Below are 19,621 nucleotides of genomic sequence, written 5' to 3'. Positions count from 1 at the left end.
GTCACCTGCAGGTTAATTAGAGTATTTTCAACTACAGAATAAGGTGAAAGGTAAGAAAAGGAAGGGAAAATTTATCAGGGGCCAGAACCTGAAGAGTCATTATATTTCACAATAAAAGGATATTATACTATCCTGTAAGGGTGGAAGTATAGAGCACTTAAAATGTTTCAAATAGGGAGGGACATGCTATTCAGATTTGTGTTTCAGATAGATTGTTCTGGCAGCTTTGTGGAGATGGATTTGAAAATGATAAGACTAAAGTCCAAGGGAACAATTAGGAGGCTGCTTCAGTAGTTTAGTGAAAGATGATCAGAGACTGAATTACAAATGTGGTAAGGGGATGGAGAGGAGGGGATTGATTTAAGAAATATGTATGAGCTGCAACAGAGATCACTTGATGACCAACTGGACGTGGAGAAAAGGGACATAAGTAAATCAGCGGCTCCACAAGTGGAATAGAAAATATAAGAAAAGAAGCAGGTTCAGAGAAAGGCTGATGAGATCAGTTTTGGTCCCATTGCGTTTAAAGCGTACGGAAACACATGAGTGAATATATCCAGCAGGCAACGGTGTGTATGGGTCTGAATATCAGTGGAAAGGTGTAAGTCATAGATACCCTTTTTAAAATCTGTTTCATCGAGAGGTAATTCGCATAAGAAAATTCACTAATTTTACAGCTGGTGAGTATTAACAAATGCATACAGTCATGTAACCACCACCACCATCAAGATACAGAATATTTCCATCAGCTCCCGAAAGTTCGCTCCTGCATTTGGGAGATATAGCATTTGGAGAGTCATCCATAAAATGTGGTAGCTGGAGCCACGGGAATGGATGAGGCCAGGTGGAGGGGGGTGCAGAACGTGAGTAGCAACAGCGCACAAACTTGCAGGAGCAGACAGAGCAAGGAGGCTACAGATCATTCTATGAAAGGAACCAGGAGGGAAAACAGAGGTTGGATAAAGAGGAAATAGCCAAGACTGAGAAGTAGAACAGTAGGTAAACTAGGATAAATTCTCTTTAAGAAAAAAAAAAAAAAGCATTGCATGGTCCATTAGATCAACAGAGACCTTAAGGAAGTCAGCTGCAGTTAAGTGAGGGAGGCAGATGATCCCTTGCAGTGGGTGGAAGAAGGGGATGACCGCAGAAAGTAAGACCGCAATACAGAGAGGATTTTATGAAAAGGAAACGGATGAGACAGCCGCTAGAGGAAAGTCCAGTGGATTTATGAAAAGAGAATCTTGAATCCGGAGTTAGAGAGCCAGATTCTCAGAGCTCCTTGTCTACCCCTCACTAGCTGTGTCATCTTAGATCTCAATTTATCTGGACCTGTTTTGCTGCCTGTAAAATAAGGCAGCTTAATCAGATGACCTCCAGAGCCCCTTCTGGTTCTGGTTCTGTGGCACTGTTCAGCAACACGGACACAACTGGAAACCCTTGCAAGAGTGATTTCAATGGACCGGCAGGGACGGTGTGAGCTGGAATGTGAGTAAATAACCCCTTGAAGAAGCCCGGCTATCAGACGTCCTGGAGAAATGGAAGCGGGACACATGCTTCTAATGTCATCGTAAGAAAACATTTTAAGTTCCAAATGGGGCAGAACCTGACCAGGCCGGGCCAGTGTCAATGAACCCCAGAAGAAGAACTAACATTTATTCAACACACAGTAAATGTCAGTAACTCTGCGAGGTGCTTCGTGTATGGGAAAAGTCTAGATGGCCAGCGTTCTTCTGTGTCAGTTTATCTCTACCATTTATGGAACCATCGGAGGTCTCGGAGGTCAGCATAAATGTGTATCATACTCGGTCTCTGAGAGCCAAAGGGAAATGAATAGGTTCCCCCAAATATTTTATTCAAAACAAAGACTCCATAGCAAATTTAGATGGATAATTATAGGATTTTGGCACAAGGAAAACATGTTCACAAATTCAGAAAGCATTATGCAGAAGAAAAGGGGTTCACATTCAGATCTTTTGTCTTCAATTCCAAATTTCTACCTACTATTATGCTTCCGTAAGTGTCATGTGCCTTGTCTTTCATCCGTTTCTTGGATCGCATGTGTTTATCTAGTACTTATCCTTCCCTAGATTATATCTAAATCCCTTTTAAATAGGTAATCTAGTCTCAACCAAAAACCATTCTTTTCCGTCTTTGAAATACTCATTCCAGTGTCTACCAAGAAGACCCTTATGGGATCACAAGTCATAGTCCAGAAAAAAATCTAATCTTGTTCTTGACAATATCTGTGTATCCAGTTTTGATTATGTCCCGTGGTCTTCTTTTCTCTTCTGAAGTCTCAATCCTCAGCAAGAAGAGGAGATGAAAATACCACCTATAGCACTAAGTCCTTCGTTCCTGCCTAGGACATCGAAGTCAGGACACACACATGCCACACTTCTTTTTGTGATAAAATTTATTCCCACACGGCATACCTGTCTTTTGGCAAAGATTTACGTAATAACTTCTCTTATACCTACGTGGTAAAAAAGTTACACAATACACAGGAGAAGTCACAGAAACTTAACTTGACTAACAAAGAATGTAAACAAATTAATTTTTATTATATGTCTTTTTCTTGCTAATGCATTATTTGGGGGCTCCTTTTTGCAAAATTCCACCTATGTTTAGAAAATTTTCTATGTCAAGTCCAAAAGATATGGCCTACTGTACATTTTTAAGTGCAGAGACTATCAGAAAGGAAGTGAGCACATGAAATTTTATGACTTAAATAGTGTAATGTAGAAAAAATAATAACGATGAAAATGTCAAACAAAACAGTGAACTTTTGAAGCGCAAAGGAAATACGTACAACGGAATCCTAATATCTGGTCAGTTTAGGACATTGCCACAAGCTCCTATTAATCAGACTTAATAAGGAGGTACCCTTCTGTTTAAAGAGTCACTTTAAAGCCTTGGTATCTAGGTGCTTAAAAAACACTATTGTAAAAATCACAATTAGGAGCGCCTGGATGGCTCAGTTGGTCTGACTCTTGATTTCGGCTCAGGTCATGATCTCAGGGTCGTGGGGTCAAGCCCAGTGTTGGGCTCCGGGCTCAGCACAGAGTCTGCTTGAGATTCTCTCCCTCTGCCCCTCCCCCCCTCAAGTAAATAAATAAAATCTTAAAAAAAGAATTACAATTAAGAAGTGCTTTTAAAAATATCTTATACATTATTCTATTTAAGTGCAGGATATAGTTAAGCTTCATCATGAAGATTTTAGGTATAATTAAAAACTTGACCACCCGTTAATGATAAGTTCTCTAAGCAAATAACCCTAACCAAATTAACACATAAAGACTATCCATATGTCCTCCTTCATTTAAAAACTAAATCTCACCTCAAGTAGTATAATAATATATAGCAATTTAGGAACATCAGAAAACATAAGCCAGGAACAGAGAAGAAACAGGCACATGCCTTTCCACAATCTACTAAGAAACAAGAGCCCGATTTTGCTTGATTTTAAATGAATACACCACCACAATCACACACACACACTCACACACACACATGAATGCAATCATTTCAAATCAATTTTATGCACCATTTAAATTACACGTGAATATACAAATTCCCCTCTATATGTTAAGCACAGCAAAACTAAAAAGGGGGGAGAGAAGTAATTTTCTCCATAAATGGTTTTTCTAAAATTCTCATTCATAAGCATTTTAAAAACAAGACATTTTGGGGCCAATCGGGGAAATTTGAATATGGACAACTTAGAGATGGCGTTATAGAGCTACTTGAGTTCTTTAACTGATTTAGTTAATTGCCTTAACTAATAATATGGTTAAATGGGAAAATGTCCTTCTGCTTAGGAAAATCATGACGTCTGACACTTACTTTCATGTGGTGCAGGTTAATAAAAAGGTTGCAGAGAGAGAGAAAAAAAATCTGTGATATGGATACACAAACACACAACATACACTGTGTTATTCCTTTAGTTTTTCTGTAGGTTTAAACACGTTTGAAATAAAAACTTGGAAAAAATAATTCATTTCATCGGATTAGAACTACCAAAAGAAACTACCTGATTCAACCCATGAGCCAGGAACCATTATCAAAACTATGCTCTTCCAGCTGTCCTCATCAGTTTGAAAGGACTTCATTTATTTAAATGAGAGAAAGGTGCAGATTTACTTGGAAGGAGAGAAAGGAAAGCAGCTTCAAAGTTTGGGAGCTCGCCTGTCACGCAGATGCCACATTTCGGGAGGATGGGCTCTGTGTCAGTCTTCCCGGCTCTCCCCTACCAGCTGACTGATGGCTATCTGCGGGGACGTGCAGGGGGGCCTCCAAGAGGGTGTGAGTGCAGAGACAAGATAAGGAAAATGCAGTGACCCCAAACTGAAGGGAGATGGATCTCCCTGGGGTTTTCATTTGGAGGGATCTCCAGATAGGGGCAGGTAGGGAAGTGGAAAGAACTCTTAGAAACCAGGTGATAAAGCATAAAGAAATTATAATAAAATGAGCCATCCTCTGCTCAGCTTCAAGGACTGGTGACTTACAAAACTATTTCGTTGTAAATGAACTTATTTTTCATACTCATTATGGCAAAGAAGGCATGAAACCACTCTTAAACTAAGAGAAAAAAAATCCACTTTAATTTTGAAACCCAAACCCAGAGAGTGAAGACTCGGGGATCTTTAAGGGGATGCCTTGAAAAGGAACATTGGGCATGTGGCGCTTGATAAATGTAGGGGCTTTTAAAAAATCCTGTTGTGCGAAAATATTTTGCTCACCACCCAGAAGACAAAGAGAAACAGTGAGTGTTGACAACATGGTATTATAAAGCCACCCCTACCCAATTTGTTATGCACAAATATATATATATTCTTTTTAATTTACTCTAAGCCAGCATGTTGGCCCATAGCATCTTACTTTTATGTCATTATCGCTCTGCCATACACACAAGTCATAGCTGGGGATTTCAACTCGCGGTGAGGCTATGCTGAGATTCCAGATCTCAGTGGTGCTGGCATGAGCGCTGATCTCTTCAGTCATAGAGAAGACAATATCCTAGGGAGACTGGAATTAGTCCTATTTTGCACCATTCAAGCCAAAATGCTGCTTATCAAGAAGCAAGTAATTGCTGGCTAATGGCTATGGGGGGAAAAAAACCCACTGCATTTCAATCTAAGCATCTCTCGGCACACGACAACAAATAAAGCTGCGGAAAGTGGACACAGGAAGTGGCAAGGGTTTCTTGAGGAGGTTAAAGAGCAAACAGTAAAAAGGCAAGTTACCTCATCCGACTGGGAGGGACTGATTCTGGGCATTGGCGATACTTGTGGAGTTTTCAACTGTGTGCTGTTGCTCTCTGGCACGAGCTCTCGGTGGACCGTTTGGATGTGGTTCTGGAGTTCGCTTTCAGACTCAAACTTAACGTTGCAGCTAGAACAGCGAGTCTTCAGTCCCCCCGCCTTGCCTTTACCCTCAATGGCACTGAGGTTCTCATTCTGGCCCAAGCCCGGCCTATTCGTGCCGGGAGGGATGTTGATGCCTGGGCTGCCGCTCTTACTGAGATTCACACAGCCGGCGCACAGACCATATGGCAGGCCGTTGATGTCAAGTTTCACCAGATCTTGCTTGGAACGGAACTCTTTGAGGCAAGACGCACACTTGTACAGTTTTTGGACATGCTGGCCACGCCCCGTGGTCTGGACGGCGGACCCATTCCCTGTCTTTTGCATGTGGAATGTCCCGTGGATTTTGAGTTCTAAGGTGGAGGTCACGGTCTGCATGCAGACCACACAGCGGAACCCCGTCAGGGAATTCCGCAAGTCAGGGTGCATTTGGCAATGCTCTAAAAACTCCTCTTCGCTCTGGAGAGGCATCTTGCAAATCCGGCAGTTTCCAGTATCGAGACTCTTACTGTGCGTGACTTTGTGTTCGGTAAGAGTCAAAAGGGAGGGGAACCGCTCTCCACAAATAGGGCACATGTAGTGTTTGACCGGGCCTAGGTGGGTCTGCATATGCTCGCGGAGGCCGTTTTCAGAGAAGAAGGTTCGAGAGCACACGTTACACTTGTAATTCCCTTTAATGAGCTCGGCTTTCTTCTTCACGATGGCGCTCTCCCCGGGTCTGATGTTGTGGTCTCGCAGCTGGTGGTTCTGCAGCAGGGTCTCCATGGTGTAGGCCGCCCCGCAGATGTCGCACCCGTACATGGGCTCCGAGGTGTCCACGTCTTCTTCGCTGCCGTCGTGGCTGTTGTGGGACTCCTGGCTGTTGGTCAGCAAGGTCTGCAGCTCCACCTCCTCCTTCTGCACTTGCTCAGAAGCCCCGTTCGTTCCACAGTTGGGAGTCTTGGTCTCAAACACGCAGTGCTTCTCCCGCAAGTGCTTCTCCAGCAGAATGATGGCGTGGAAGGCTTTGCTGCAGAACTTGCAGTTGTACTTCTTGCTGTGCGTGGTGATGTGGCACTGCAACTCCACCTCGGTGCCGAAAGACTCGCCGCAGAAAATGCACTTGTGCACCTTGCCTTGGTTTTCCAGGTGGTTGTGTTTCACGTGGAGCTGGAGGTCAGTCTCGTTGCGGAAGTCCCAGTTGCAGGACGTGCACCTGTAGACTTTCTTCTCGTTACTGTGCTTCACAGCCAGGTGGAGCTGAATGGAGACTTTCGAGTCGAAAACCTCTTGGCAGAGCGTGCACCGGAAGAAGACGAAGGTGTGCATGTCCAGCAGGTGCTTCTGAAGGTCGTCCACTGACGTGAACTGCTTGTCACAGCTCTCGCAGATGTAGTAGGTGGAGGTGATCATGAAATGAATGGTAACGTGCTTCAGCAAGGATTCTTGGTTGGGGAACTCCTTGTTGCACTGAGGGCAGGTCAGTTTGGGGAGCACAGTGTCGAGATGAGTTTTTAGGTGAGTCTGAAAGCTGTCCAGGGACGTATACTTAGCACCGCACTGATTACAGATATATTCTCCAGCCGGACGCGCAGGCGCGCCGCCCACCGCCTGCATCATCTTAAGAGATGTCTGCTCTATGGCCACAGGAGATAAGGGGCTCAAGGCCCTGGATTTCTTCCCATTGTGAATATAATTCAGGGCCAAGGGAATGTTTTTATGATTCTCTTTGATATGCTTGTTCAGCTTAAGAACGCTGTTGAATATTGGCGAATTCGTACAGTAAGAACAAGAATAGACTTCTACTACTGGTTCCTTCGGAGTCCCGAGAACCGGAGACCCAAATCGGGAGCCACTGAGGTCACAATGGACCTGTCTTATGTGCTCTTCCAGGGAAGAGTCAGTGAGAAACCCCATGTAGCAGTGGGGACAGAAGAACGCATTGCTATCCTTCGCGGCAGGGTTCGCAAATCCATGAGAGCATCGGATGTGTTCCTGAAGGGTGTTGAGGTCGTTGACAACTTCGGAGCAGAAGTTGCACTGGTAGACTATGGCAGGCATGGCAGAAACAATCAGACCTGGGTCCTGAGCTTCATGCACTTGCTTCAGATGTTCATTTAGGTTATAGAGTGAGGGCAACACCTCCAAGCAATACTGACAAATGTGGGCCTGTTCTGGCTTGTCTAAATGCATAGTTTTCAGGTGAATCTGCAGAACCGCCAGACTCGAAAACAACTGCTTGTTGCAGTAAATACAGCTGTAGGTCACTTTTGCCTGTTTACTCGAGGGGACGGTCATGTCAGGGGTTTGCTGAGCAGCCCGCTTCCTCCCCCGACTCTTTGGGATGGGCGGAGCAGCTTCCACCATGGTCGAGCTGTCCACGGAGAGGTTGGAATCTGGAGTCGTGCTGGACACAGAAGTGTAGCCCACCGTGACCAGAGAGGGGCTGTTGCTGTGGTTACACGACTCGGCTTGCTGGTGGCTGTCCATGTGGCTGTACAGTTCCTCGACGGTGTGGAAGCTCTCCGAGCAGATGCTGCAAGAGTTCTTCTTCTCCCCGCCATGCACCTGCTCCATGTGGTTCATGAGGGACGTCTCCTCCATGAAGAGCTCGTGGCAGTAGATACACTGCAGGGCCGCTCGGTCCTCGTTCGGGGAGCACTCGGGGTGGCACTCCGCGATGTGCTTCTGGAGGTCTTCCGGGAAGTCAAAGCCTTCCTCGCACTGACTGCACTTCTGAGTGTCCTTTATCTTCCAGTCCTCCATCCTGGAGCCAGACTGGGAGCCGTCCTTGTTTCTCTCGTGAACCTGCATGTGTCCGTGTAAGGAGCTAGAGGACAGGAACCCGCGGCGACAAATGGCACATTTATATGGCTTGTTGGACGTGTGAGTCTTTAAGTGGATCTTCAAGTGATCACTTCGGGAGAACGCAGCGTCGCACTCGCTGCAGTGGTACTTCTTGTCCCCCGTGTGCAGTTTGATGTGGCGGTCTCGGCTCCGCTTGTGTTTGAACAGCCTACTGCAGTAGGTGCATTTGAAAGGCAGTTTGTCGCTGTGACTCTGCTCATGGTGCTTTAGGTAGCTGAGGCGGCTAAAGGACTTGTCACAGAACTGGCACGGGTATGGGAGTCCAGGGCCACCTTCTTCCTCCCCAAAATCGCAACCTTCTCCATGGCTAGGGGAAGTCTGGTCCTTGCTGGAAGGTGAGGAAGCCGGCCAAGAGCAGCTGGGATCATCTTCAACATCCACCCCATCTGCAATGAGAAGCAAGGGGACAGTTCATCTTACGTGTGGAGAACTCGAGAACGAGTTTACCGTACCATTGCAACAAGTCCGTTAACCGTTGGACCATCTAGAACCTTTCGGGGTTTCGGGGGCGGCGGGACAAAAAACTGGAGGACAAACTATTTGAGTGGAACACTTTTAAATCTGAGCCCAAAGCTTTTATTCCACATTTACTTTCTGCTGGGTTGTAAAATGTAAAAAGATATTAAATAGTTCTATGTCTAAATTACCCCTTTTATTACTTTTTATCATTTTTTTTCCTTAGAAGCAAGGTATATATTACGCATCGACAATTTTATTAAAATGCAGATTTTAATATATTTAATGTTTCTTCTGTATTCACTCTAAAATGATTTGCATATTATGGGAGCATCTGAAGAACCAAATGAAAAGAGGAAATATTACAGGAACGACTTAAAATTAATGCAGTCAACCCAGATGTCTAATATTTAATAAAAAATTCCCTCTGCATTTTGCTTGTTTTTCTATAAAAAGGCAATTCTGAAGACCAAAATCTTTTATGGGGCTCTTATTGATACAGACCTTATTGCTTTCAGCAAAAAAATATTAAAAAGTAAGCACACGGAGGAAGACAGAAAACACAATAATAATTACATCTTGTGTAATGAAAGACAACCAGGATTTCTTCAATAACTGAAAGATTCGAATACCATAGGCCAGAAAATGGATTATTAAATGTTAGAAGGGTACCACTAGATATTACATGTAGCTAGGATCAGCCAGGATCAAGAAAAAATGAGAGTTTCACAAGGGCCAGATTGTAAGCGTGTATTTTGTTTGGAAAGTTCAAGAGGTGGCCCACCATTTCTTCCTCTTGCAAAAGCTTCAGCAGCATGAACTTCCTTAGCCAAACAGGACCTGCACTTTGAGGTGAGCAGAGACAAAGCGACTTGTGAAAAACTGGAAACAGGAAAAGTGATAAATGATTATGGTAAATGCTGAAAGATTTATGAGTAACAAAGAGAAGACAAACAAGACTGAACGCCAGATACAACCTTAGCAAGTTATCCATAAAGTAACTCTACCTTATATTAGGTGTTTTTTAACTATGGTCTTGGCAAACGTGCACTCCTGTTTCTGTTGCTTTCTTAACATCCAAGTGGAAAATAAGACCTTCTCAAGGAGGTTGTAAAACCTCTTTTTTGCTTTTCGAAACAATCTATCATTCAAGACGAGAAGAAATTGTAAAAAGCTTTTCACTCTCCAAAAGAGCAAGATTTTTCAGAAATGCAGACTTGTGAAGACCATCGAGTGGAGCTGGTGAGCATAGTGATTCTATTAGGATAATAGGTTCAATTAGAAAATTATTAGGATATTCTAATAAAATTTGATTAGAACATGATCAAATAAGTTTTTAAATTCTTCAAAGCTGAAGTTCACTAGCAAGCTATATTATTAACATAAAAGTAGAAACTGGCAAGCATTATGTAAACAAATTCCACGTCTGCTTTCTTTAAGGTAACAAGATTTTACTAGATTATCAACCTCTTGCTTATCCACAGGAAACAGATGAGGATCATTCCTTTCCTGCATCTAGAAACTGATGACAACACCATCTCACTATCAATGCCAGATGGCAACCATCTAACTCTGAGAAAACAACCAAACACCATTCCTGGATCCCTGCCCACTGCAACAAAGCTTCGCAATACAAGTTGAAAATCGCATGATTTTGCATCCTCACTTCTAGGAGTCTGTAACCCGACACATTTCCAGCATAAGAAAGGGTCTGCTAATTGTGGGTCTGATTTAAATTTAAGGGTGAATGCATAGAAAGAACATAGACAGATAAGCTCAACTCACCACCAAACAGAAAAATGATTTTTAAAATTTTTAAACAAACGAAAAAACCTCAATAGTGATTCTAGCTTTCCTTTTAAAAAGCTCCAAGGCACCTAAAGACAAACCAAAGTTTTAAAATATTTCTCTTAAGAGAAAGCAATTGCTATTTATTAAATCTGCTCAGCATTCTAGGTAAAAATCTATATTTCACATTTATCTTTTAGGCTTACATCCTGTTGTTTCACTGAAAAATATTTCCAAGCACATCATCTCATTGGTACAGTTGGGAAAACAGTGAATCAGAATTTGTCATGAATCTAGACTCAAAGAAAATAACTACTGACCCTAAAAATTTAGCAAGTGAACTTATTATTAAATTGCAGATTGTGTCCAGGCAGGATATACGATTATACAAATATACAAAGAATTACAGAGCAATCGACCATTATAAATAGTGTGCAATCCCTGATACCACTCTTACATCAGGTTCTTGTTCCTGGGCCATGCCTGACTCTACCTATTACATAACTGTTCTCTTAAGCTTGTAAATTTCAACATGTCAAGTGAGCTGAGGGTTAGGATCAAATTTTTACTCAACCAGGAATCAAGGGAGCTGGAAACCTTCTCTTCTCTCTCTCTACGACCTCTATTATTTGGTCTTGGGGGAAAAGAAAGTGAAAATCACAGATGATGTGTCTTTGTAACTGAAATACATGAAAAGAGAGTACAGGATTCAGAAGGCTTAGGCTGGGGGATGGAATAGACGGAGCAGAGTAAAAAGTTGGAGCAGGGAGTGCTACTTTTAGAAAAATAAATAAGGGTTTCATGAAAGGCTGATTTCTATTTTAAAATCTAAATGGTAAAGAACTCAATTGCCTGTACTATAAACGGATGTGTGCTCCCAGCGACACACAAGGCACTCACTGACAAAACTCCCAGTGGGGTTGGTCCAGGCTCCAAGGGTATCAGTCTCCCAAGACTTTGGTGGTGGTGGTGGTGTGACCAATATTCTCTGAGGTCTACCTAAGTCTTTGAAAGCTGTCCGTCCCCATGAACTTCAGCTTTTGGCAGTCACCACTGTGCAAACGATGTTTAGATGGCTAGTACAGATTTGAACAATTTAAGTTCTTTTTTCACATAGAAGAAACTATGGAGGATTCTTCCAGTGCCAGTTTCTGGATCAACTCGAACTCTCTCTTTCCCCTCGGCACTGACTAAGTGCTACTTACAGGAATGTCCTTTCTGTGTGATGGCAGGTTTTCTGCATTTCAACGTGAAGTACTTAACATGTCCATGTTACATTTTAATTTTTGGAATCAGTCACTTCACACTAGGTGACTCTCGGAGAACTGTAGTTCTTACAGCCGGGGGAAAAAAAAAAAAGAAACAACTTTGCTGGAAACCAGCTCCACGGCCTCAAAGTCTATTTAAAGATGCAAATGTGTGTGCATAGTTAGTGCAGATGTTTTTCTACAGCAACTGTACTTGCTGAGTTTCACCATTTCCATAAAGCACATTAAAACAAGTGTGTGAACACTCCGAGATGAAAGTCTCGAACACTCCTGAGACTTTCAGTGGAAAGTAGAGCCGCCTGACTTTTCTCCAAGCAGACAGGAATGCCCATGATTCAGCAGCCTGAGTAAATAAAAGAGGTCCTTATTTCCTAATTTTGCTGGCTGGCCACACTGCAGCAGCCTCTGTGCTCCTGCCAAAGGGGATGCAAAACTGGAACTACACCCAGCCGCTGAAGGCCTGTCTTTGTTAGCCAGCCAGGCTTTCCCGACCATCTTCTGGCAACCAAACTGCCATATCCTGCAAGGAGGACCTCCATCTCAGGCTTGATGGTTCTCCAGTCTGCCGAAAAGGACGAAACAACAGATTTTGCCGGGTCTGTGTCGGGGGAGGACAGCTGGAAACTCAGTTAGCGGTGGAGCAACACCTGTTCGGTCCTATTTATGGGGAAAAGTGCTCACTACCAGAAAAGTGAAGTCAGACTAGGAGAAGGTATTCCACAGCAAAAAAGGCACCAGAGCACAAAGTACCTTTGTGATATTAAGCCACTGGCCCCTTAGGTGCCAGCCTGGGGAGGAGAGGGCAAAGATTATGTGATTTTATCCTGGCTGCTGCGGACGAACAGAAGAGCACACCCGTGAAGAGCCCATCAGCTGCCAATCAGGGACCCGACCTGCCGCAGAGAAAGGCTGAGGGTCCCGGCCACTCTTTGACTTTCGAGCCTAATTGAAGTAGCCAATAAAATAATAATAATAATAATAATGATGATGATATCAAAGTAGTAGGAAGAGAGGATGTGCAGAAAGGTTCGGGGTGATGTCAATGCTTATTTTGTACCATGAAGCGCGTCTTAGCACTAAGACACATGTCTGTGAGGGCAGGGAGCACGCCTTTCAGAATGTTGACTCTGTAACAATGTGGACTCCTCTCTTTGTTTAGCTAATTTACGGCCAAAAGAACCCAAAACAACAAACAATCAACCAACTAACCAAACAAACCTGTCTTGTCCACAAAAAAGAAGTTTTGTACAAGACATGTAGACCCCAATATAATGCATATGACAAAATGATTCTTATAAAATACATTAAATGGTAGCTGGTTAAAATGACAATGAGATAGCTCAATATTGCAGTTATTTGTGTTTTTCTTATTTTTACTTTAGTTCCGTTGAAGAAAGAAGGTTTTTGTTTGTTTGTTTGTTTGTTTTTTGGCTCATGTTTGTCTTTTCTACAGCAATGACTAGAGATACCTTCCTCGGTACACATTCAATAAATACCATTTAATCTGGGGAAAAAAAACCAATATGGGCAATCTGAAACTATTAAGGAGAAAGTAAAATAAGGTGGAGGGAATCACTGTAGATGTTAAAGAAATTATCCGAAGCTCTGAAGTTACGGAAACTTCTGACATTTTTCTTTCTTCACAGGACTGGGCCCTCGAGAAGCTGGCTTACGGATATCCTTTTGCTACCTGAGCTCATTCATCGTAACGACAGAGTACTCTCTAAATTGCCCTTCGGGGACTCAGTATCATGTGTGCAAGTGCCACACAGCAAGGTTCCTTAACAGGGACAGGATTTACATCAATGGTTACTTTTCAAGTGAAGAAAAGCACAAATACTGACAGGTCTGCTGCCTCTGTTTTCAGGAGTGCAATGACTCAGAATGAGAACGAAAAGTCAAGAGTCTGGAGTTTTATTTCTAGCTTCATAACTGACTTAGAGAGTGACCTGGCCAAGTCATTTAATCTGGCCCTACCTAGGTACTTCACCTGCAATATGAAGATAATAATTCTTGCTCCTTACCCTCTGGGGTGTTCCAGAGATAAGTGAATGTTTCTGGGGCACCTATCATCCCTGGAAGAAAAGCTGCACAAGTAAACAAAAAGATTTACATGTGTGGCATGCATTTGTGTTTCCACATGTAAGATTCTCTGTATATAGTATAAACATATTTCAACATTTTCTTTCCTTTAATGAAACCACTGGAAGATTAGCTTTAAGGATTGGCCCAATGGAAATCTACAGTGCCTTAAGCATTGTACATTCAGCCATCAAGAAAATAAAACATAAGTAGTTGGTGATATCTAAAAATTAATGGACCATAAATCCATGCTGACTTTGTTCCAAGTATTAAATTATCATGCATAAGATATAATCTCGGGTCTTTACAGACAGATAACCTTGGAACAAGTATTTTGCTATGTAATTCTGAAGTCAAGTATGTAATTTTCGAAGTACCTCTCTTCTTTCAACACTAGCGATAGAGTCGCTGCATTACTTAACATCAAAATAAGTTCATTTAGAAGATGATCTTTTAAGTGTAGAACTATAGGGTAAAACACGAAACCCAAGCAAATTTCCAGGTTATTTTCCTCCATCGGCTTAAAATTATTATTTCTGCCAGCACGGGCCCTATAGGAGCAGTTCTGAACTTTCACATTAAAAAGAGCTCATAGTCCTTTTTTCATTCATTAATTACCTGACCCACCTTAAGAGAAATAGAGAATCCTGAGGGGAAAATACAGCTGTGCACAAAGACTAAGAGAAGTTAGGCACCATTCAAAGAGAACAGTGTCTTGACATGTGTGTTTAATAGACACAGGTGACAGAGATATTTCTCGTGTTAACTTGGTGCTTTCACCGTAACAATTTTACATCACCATACGTAAAACCATCTAACCAAACTACATAATACATTTTTAAAGCAATGGTTTTCGATGGCTAAAGGATACGGTCATTCTAAATACGTACCATTATGCATTATTATACAATTGCTTCCTTTCATTCTCAATAGAAATGTCAGCAGTTTTAGAAAAGTTGCAATTTTAATGATATAACATTCATACTTTTTGTAAAAATCAACAGCCCCACATGAAATTCACCTCTTTGTCATAAAACTTATTTAACTACTTGAAAATGTATACTCTTTACTGGGTGTTCAAAAGAGAAATGTAAACTTTAAAATTATTTATAATTCACAGATGCTTATAAATTCTGTAATATTCCAAATTGTTCTAGAAGGACCAATTAAATGCATTAACAGTTAGGTTATGAGGGAAGAGTGGTCACCCATTAATGATAGCAGCCGTGGGGAGCAGGAATTGGTGGTGCACATTTTTTTACTTCAGTATTAAGATGAATTCCAGATATCAGAGCTCACTTTAAATTAAAAAAAAAAGGAAAGAAAAAAAAAGAAGGCTCACTCTCCCCGACAATCCTTTAACGCTTCAGATGCGCCAACATAAGAGATAAGAAGTTGTTATCACCCCTCCATTGCCCGCCATGGGTCTTTATATCCACGCTGTCTCTTTCTCCAGACACATTTCTATTTCGTGTGCAGAGAGAAGTACAAATGTTTTGCTTACTGTTGCTTAAAGTTCACTTGAACAGACGGAGCTCAATGAATTCCATCTTCTGCAGCCAAATTAAACAGAAAACAGTGCATTCTTAAGCAGTTCACACTTAACTCCACCTCTCAAATCAGAGGAAAAAGCTGACGCGCAACCAGTGAAAGAACAGTCATCATCTCCCTCACGGAAATCGAGACGTGTTTCTGAAGCCAGACAGAAGGAAAAGTGGTTTCCATTTATGTGGGGGGTGAGAACCGCTTTACTTTTTCTATCTTTTGGCTCACTTAAAAACATATATAACTAATGATAAGCATCAACCTCTTGGCATTCAGTAATTGGCAATAGTGTATTACACATCTGTGTACAACGCTGCGGCTGGAGAGCCTTCTACATTTTTTAACATGTTTCTCTTTCCTTGAATAATGACAGACACCATCACGGTGAATTTCCCAACTCTGCTTTCTTTTCATCTCTACTATTTTGGGTTAGAAGGCATGTTGTAGTTACTTTCTCATCTTGTATTTATATCTGACCTCCCACCACAAAGAAGTTGAAGCAGTTCTTCGTTGCGTATTTTGTTCATTCATTTATTTAACCAGCATTTATTACGCACCTACTATCCGTTTAGCTCTGATATTAGCTTATGCATTCTAGAAATTCCTTATTTTCTTCTAAGTTTTGGCTTCCTTATCTATATCATACCAGAAAAATGCCAGCCTGCCTCATAATTAATATTACAAGAATCAAGCGTGACATTGTATAAAAGAGCTCTCTGAATGTTTACAACATAAAAATCTACTAAATGGCTACTACTACTATGAAAGTCAAAGGAACCTTTAGGTTATAATTGATAAATGTGGAAACAGTACAAAGGAAAACAAATGAACTATAATTTAGTTGATTTTTTTTCATACTGAAATTCTAATACTTCTATCTTTTTTGAAGATTTATTTACTTATTTTAGAGAGCGAGCTGGGGAAGGGCACAGGGAGAGGGAGAGAGAGAATTTCAAGCAGACTCCCCTGCTGAGCATGGAGCCCGACAGGGGGCTCGATCCCAGGACCCTGAAATCATGACCTAAGGCAAAACCAAGAGTCGGATGCTCAACCAATTGAGCCATCCAGGTGCCCCTGGAATTTAATACTTTCAAAGGTAAATCCTTTAAACAAAAGGGATACTTTTGTTTAAAAACAAAAAATTTACAAAAATACCCAAAAAAGTCTTCTGAATGCTATTATAGTTATCTTGAAAGTTCAATGTGCAGGAGCTATTCCTTAATAGCTGCACACACTGGGAGGTTGTGATTAACTCATCGCCAAAGTAAAATCCCCATAATGGAATGGCCTGCATTCAAAATCTTGAAGCCACATTACATGGTTCTGACACCAGCCCTATATCTCACATTATTTGACTTGTTTAGAAATTTCTTGAGGCAAATTCTATTTTGCTTCAATATCCTTTGCACTAGTGTGAAATATACCTATTAAACTATAAAAAAAAAAAATCCACACCTCTGGAATTCTCAGCAAATTTCTTAGTGCTACCATGCTAATCATTAATAATGTTACATTAACCACTTCACTGGGGGAGTATCAGGCAAAAAGAATTCTTCCACTGAGAAAACTAAGTTTGAAAATATTTTTATTAGTGAATGATGGACCTCAGAAAGTTCATTGCACTGTGTTAGTGGTTTTTTGAAGAATTGCCATAACCCACTAGAATTTTTAAACAAAGCAATCAGATTCTCTGGAATCTAGTCTAGTCTAACAGAATGTTTTGTCATATTAAAATCTACTTTACTGAATATTTTTCCAATGTGTAGGCTTTGGTAAGCTTTTGATCACAAGGAATTATAACTGTCCTGAAACGATGTTCACTCAGGCTAAATTTCACCCATATTCTATCCACAGCATAGTAAAGTTGACATGAATTTCCAGCAGTTTAAAAAGGCCACAGTATATACTTCATTGCAGATAAAGCCACTGGAGAATACAAAAGTGTTGAAAGGCTAAAATTTAATTAATGACCAATTAGCACCCCCTGTGGGTTCATTGTGCAGTAAAGTGATAAATACGGTGTGCTAATATAGAAAAAACTTACAAAGTTTAGGGGGAACTATTACTACAATGATCTATTATCTATGTCTATTTGACATATTATAATACAATGGACCTCAGTGTTCTTGATTGTGATGTTCATGTGTCTAAAATATGATAACGACCCTTCAGGTCTGGTACAAATAATCATTTTTTTATTTAAAGGCACACACTTTGACTCCTGCCAGGTTGTCAGGCTGGGGTATAAAACCCAGTGCTTTCAGATAGCTAGTGAGTGCACCTAGCCCACCACCTGGCACCTGCAACTCCAAGTAGTTTGTGTTATCTACTCCTCGGTCAGCGCTGATGCATCATACAGGGAAGTTACATGTGGCGTTGATATTAACAAATGGAGGATGCTGGACTGTCTTGAGACTTTGTGCATCAGAAGAGATCTACAGGAGGAGAAATCACCAATCTGCCCTCACACGATAGAGTTTTAGGGTGTTTAACAGAATCATTAACTTTTATACTAATACTTAAATAGTAACACTAAATTGAAAAATGAGGTCAGATCCCAAGTAACCCAAATGATATAAGGAGTCCTTTATTTCAAGTAAGATAATGTTTGGTAAACTGTACAGGACAAAACTATTTTCTTAAAATAACTCTAACTAGGGTAGGACAAAATATTTCTACACAGATCATACAATATCATATGCCCTTAGTCACCTAGTTTCTTTTCCATTTACCTAATTAGGCAAAATTTGCAAGAGGCAATCCTGAAAATAAGACTGATCATCAATCTGATGGATTTTCCTGGTACCTTATTCTCCTTTTATTTTCTATTTCTCATTTTTGGTTTGGTTTACTCTTCCCTAGAAACTCTACCTGAGAATAAATATAAAAATAAAATCCAAACCAGTTCATCCTATCATTTTTTTTTTCTTGTTAACAGTCCTGGTAATTTATCTATGGGCACAAAACCCAGTAAAAACTGTGACATTCTGTGTGTGTGTGTTTATGCAGAGTTGACTAAAATGTTCAGAAGAGACTAATGATTTTTGCTAAAGTAATTTTTGAAATATTTTTGCTATTTCCCATTACAAAAGTGTTAATCATAGTAATTTGCCACTTAACATGAGTCAATGCAAAATCAGGTCTCACTGAAACACTTCATTAAGGGACATCTTTATGATGCTTTTTTATGATTAATATATATTATATATAATTATAATGTTTTTATTAAATTCTATATTGTATATGTTTGATTATATATTTATATTATATATATATATATAAACTGAGATGAAGCGTCTTGCCAAATACTCCAGAACCAGTGACAAAGTCATGCCTCAAAAACCCCATGACAATTCTTTATAATACTACTTAATTTTGTCTATATCCAAGGTAATTTTAACACAACAAAACAACATATAAGAATCCATGACAGTGTGGCCATAGTAACAAGTCAAGGAATAAAGCTGGCTGGAGTCAGGGGACCAGTGGGAGACCCCCACCTGCACCTGTTTCACAATGACATGTAGACATCTATCCCTCTGGCACCCAACATCTAGGACACGAGCAGTGTATAAAATTCCACTGAAAACTTAATGTACTAATATGATTTAAGCAAGAGTAAATTAAGAAATTTGAGTCAGGTAATGAAGAATCTGATATGTACCTGCTTAGGCCTCGTGTAGAAATGCACCAATTCTGAGTCATAATTTTCATGGAGAAATTTATGACAGTGTTTTTGCCTTTGAAGTGGGCGATATGGAGAACAACACACATCTGTATGTGTCCAAGGCTTATTGGTATGACCCTTGCAAAAGCCTGTTTCGAATACTCAGAGACTTTAAAACCTACTAGCACAGTTCTGGGATGCTGACTGACTCAATGCTGTCTGTTAGAAAGAACTGGTTTCTGAATCTTTAGCAAGCCTCCTCCCACATCTGAGCTCTGCTCTTTTCTCTAAAGATGACCTGATATTGTTTGGCATGGGTTATGCACACCTCTGGGTCTGACTTGAGGGATCAAAGGAAAGAAAATAAGTGAATTTGATTGAAGCCTACACAGAGTAAAGAAAGTCAGGGCTGTCATTCCTAACTTTTCATATATATGAAACATTAAGATTGAAGGTCTGTGCAAAGTCTTAACCTTCAGAGAAAAAAAAAAAAGTGTGAATTTTACCAATGAACATACAGGTCAAAGAGGGTGAGGAACATGTTATAATCTCGCACTAACAGTAGCCAGTGATCGTAGAACTAAAACCTGAACCTGGGCCCCGTG

General features: G+C 40.9%; 1 protein-coding gene across 9 annotated transcripts in view; it reads right to left on the bottom strand.

Moving 5' to 3' along the window:
* ZNF521 (zinc finger protein 521) overlaps positions 1-19,621 on the bottom strand; it is a 274,048-nt gene that overhangs the window by 151,093 nt on the left and 103,334 nt on the right. For all 9 annotated transcript variants that reach the window (XM_057313173.1, XM_044382903.3, XM_048218567.2 and 6 more), the window contains one exon: positions 5,244-8,596. In XM_057313173.1, the coding sequence (XP_057169156.1) occupies positions 5,244-8,156 (2,913 nt within the window). In that variant the 5' untranslated portion in view covers positions 8,157-8,596. The remainder of the gene's footprint in view (positions 1-5,243; positions 8,597-19,621) is intronic.

This window comes from Ursus arctos, unplaced genomic scaffold (assembly GCF_023065955.2).
Source record: "Ursus arctos isolate Adak ecotype North America unplaced genomic scaffold, UrsArc2.0 scaffold_17, whole genome shotgun sequence".
Taxonomy (NCBI): domain Eukaryota; kingdom Metazoa; phylum Chordata; class Mammalia; order Carnivora; family Ursidae; genus Ursus; species Ursus arctos.
Note: the sequence above shows the minus strand (reverse complement) of the source record. Positions and strands in the feature narration are given on the sequence as shown.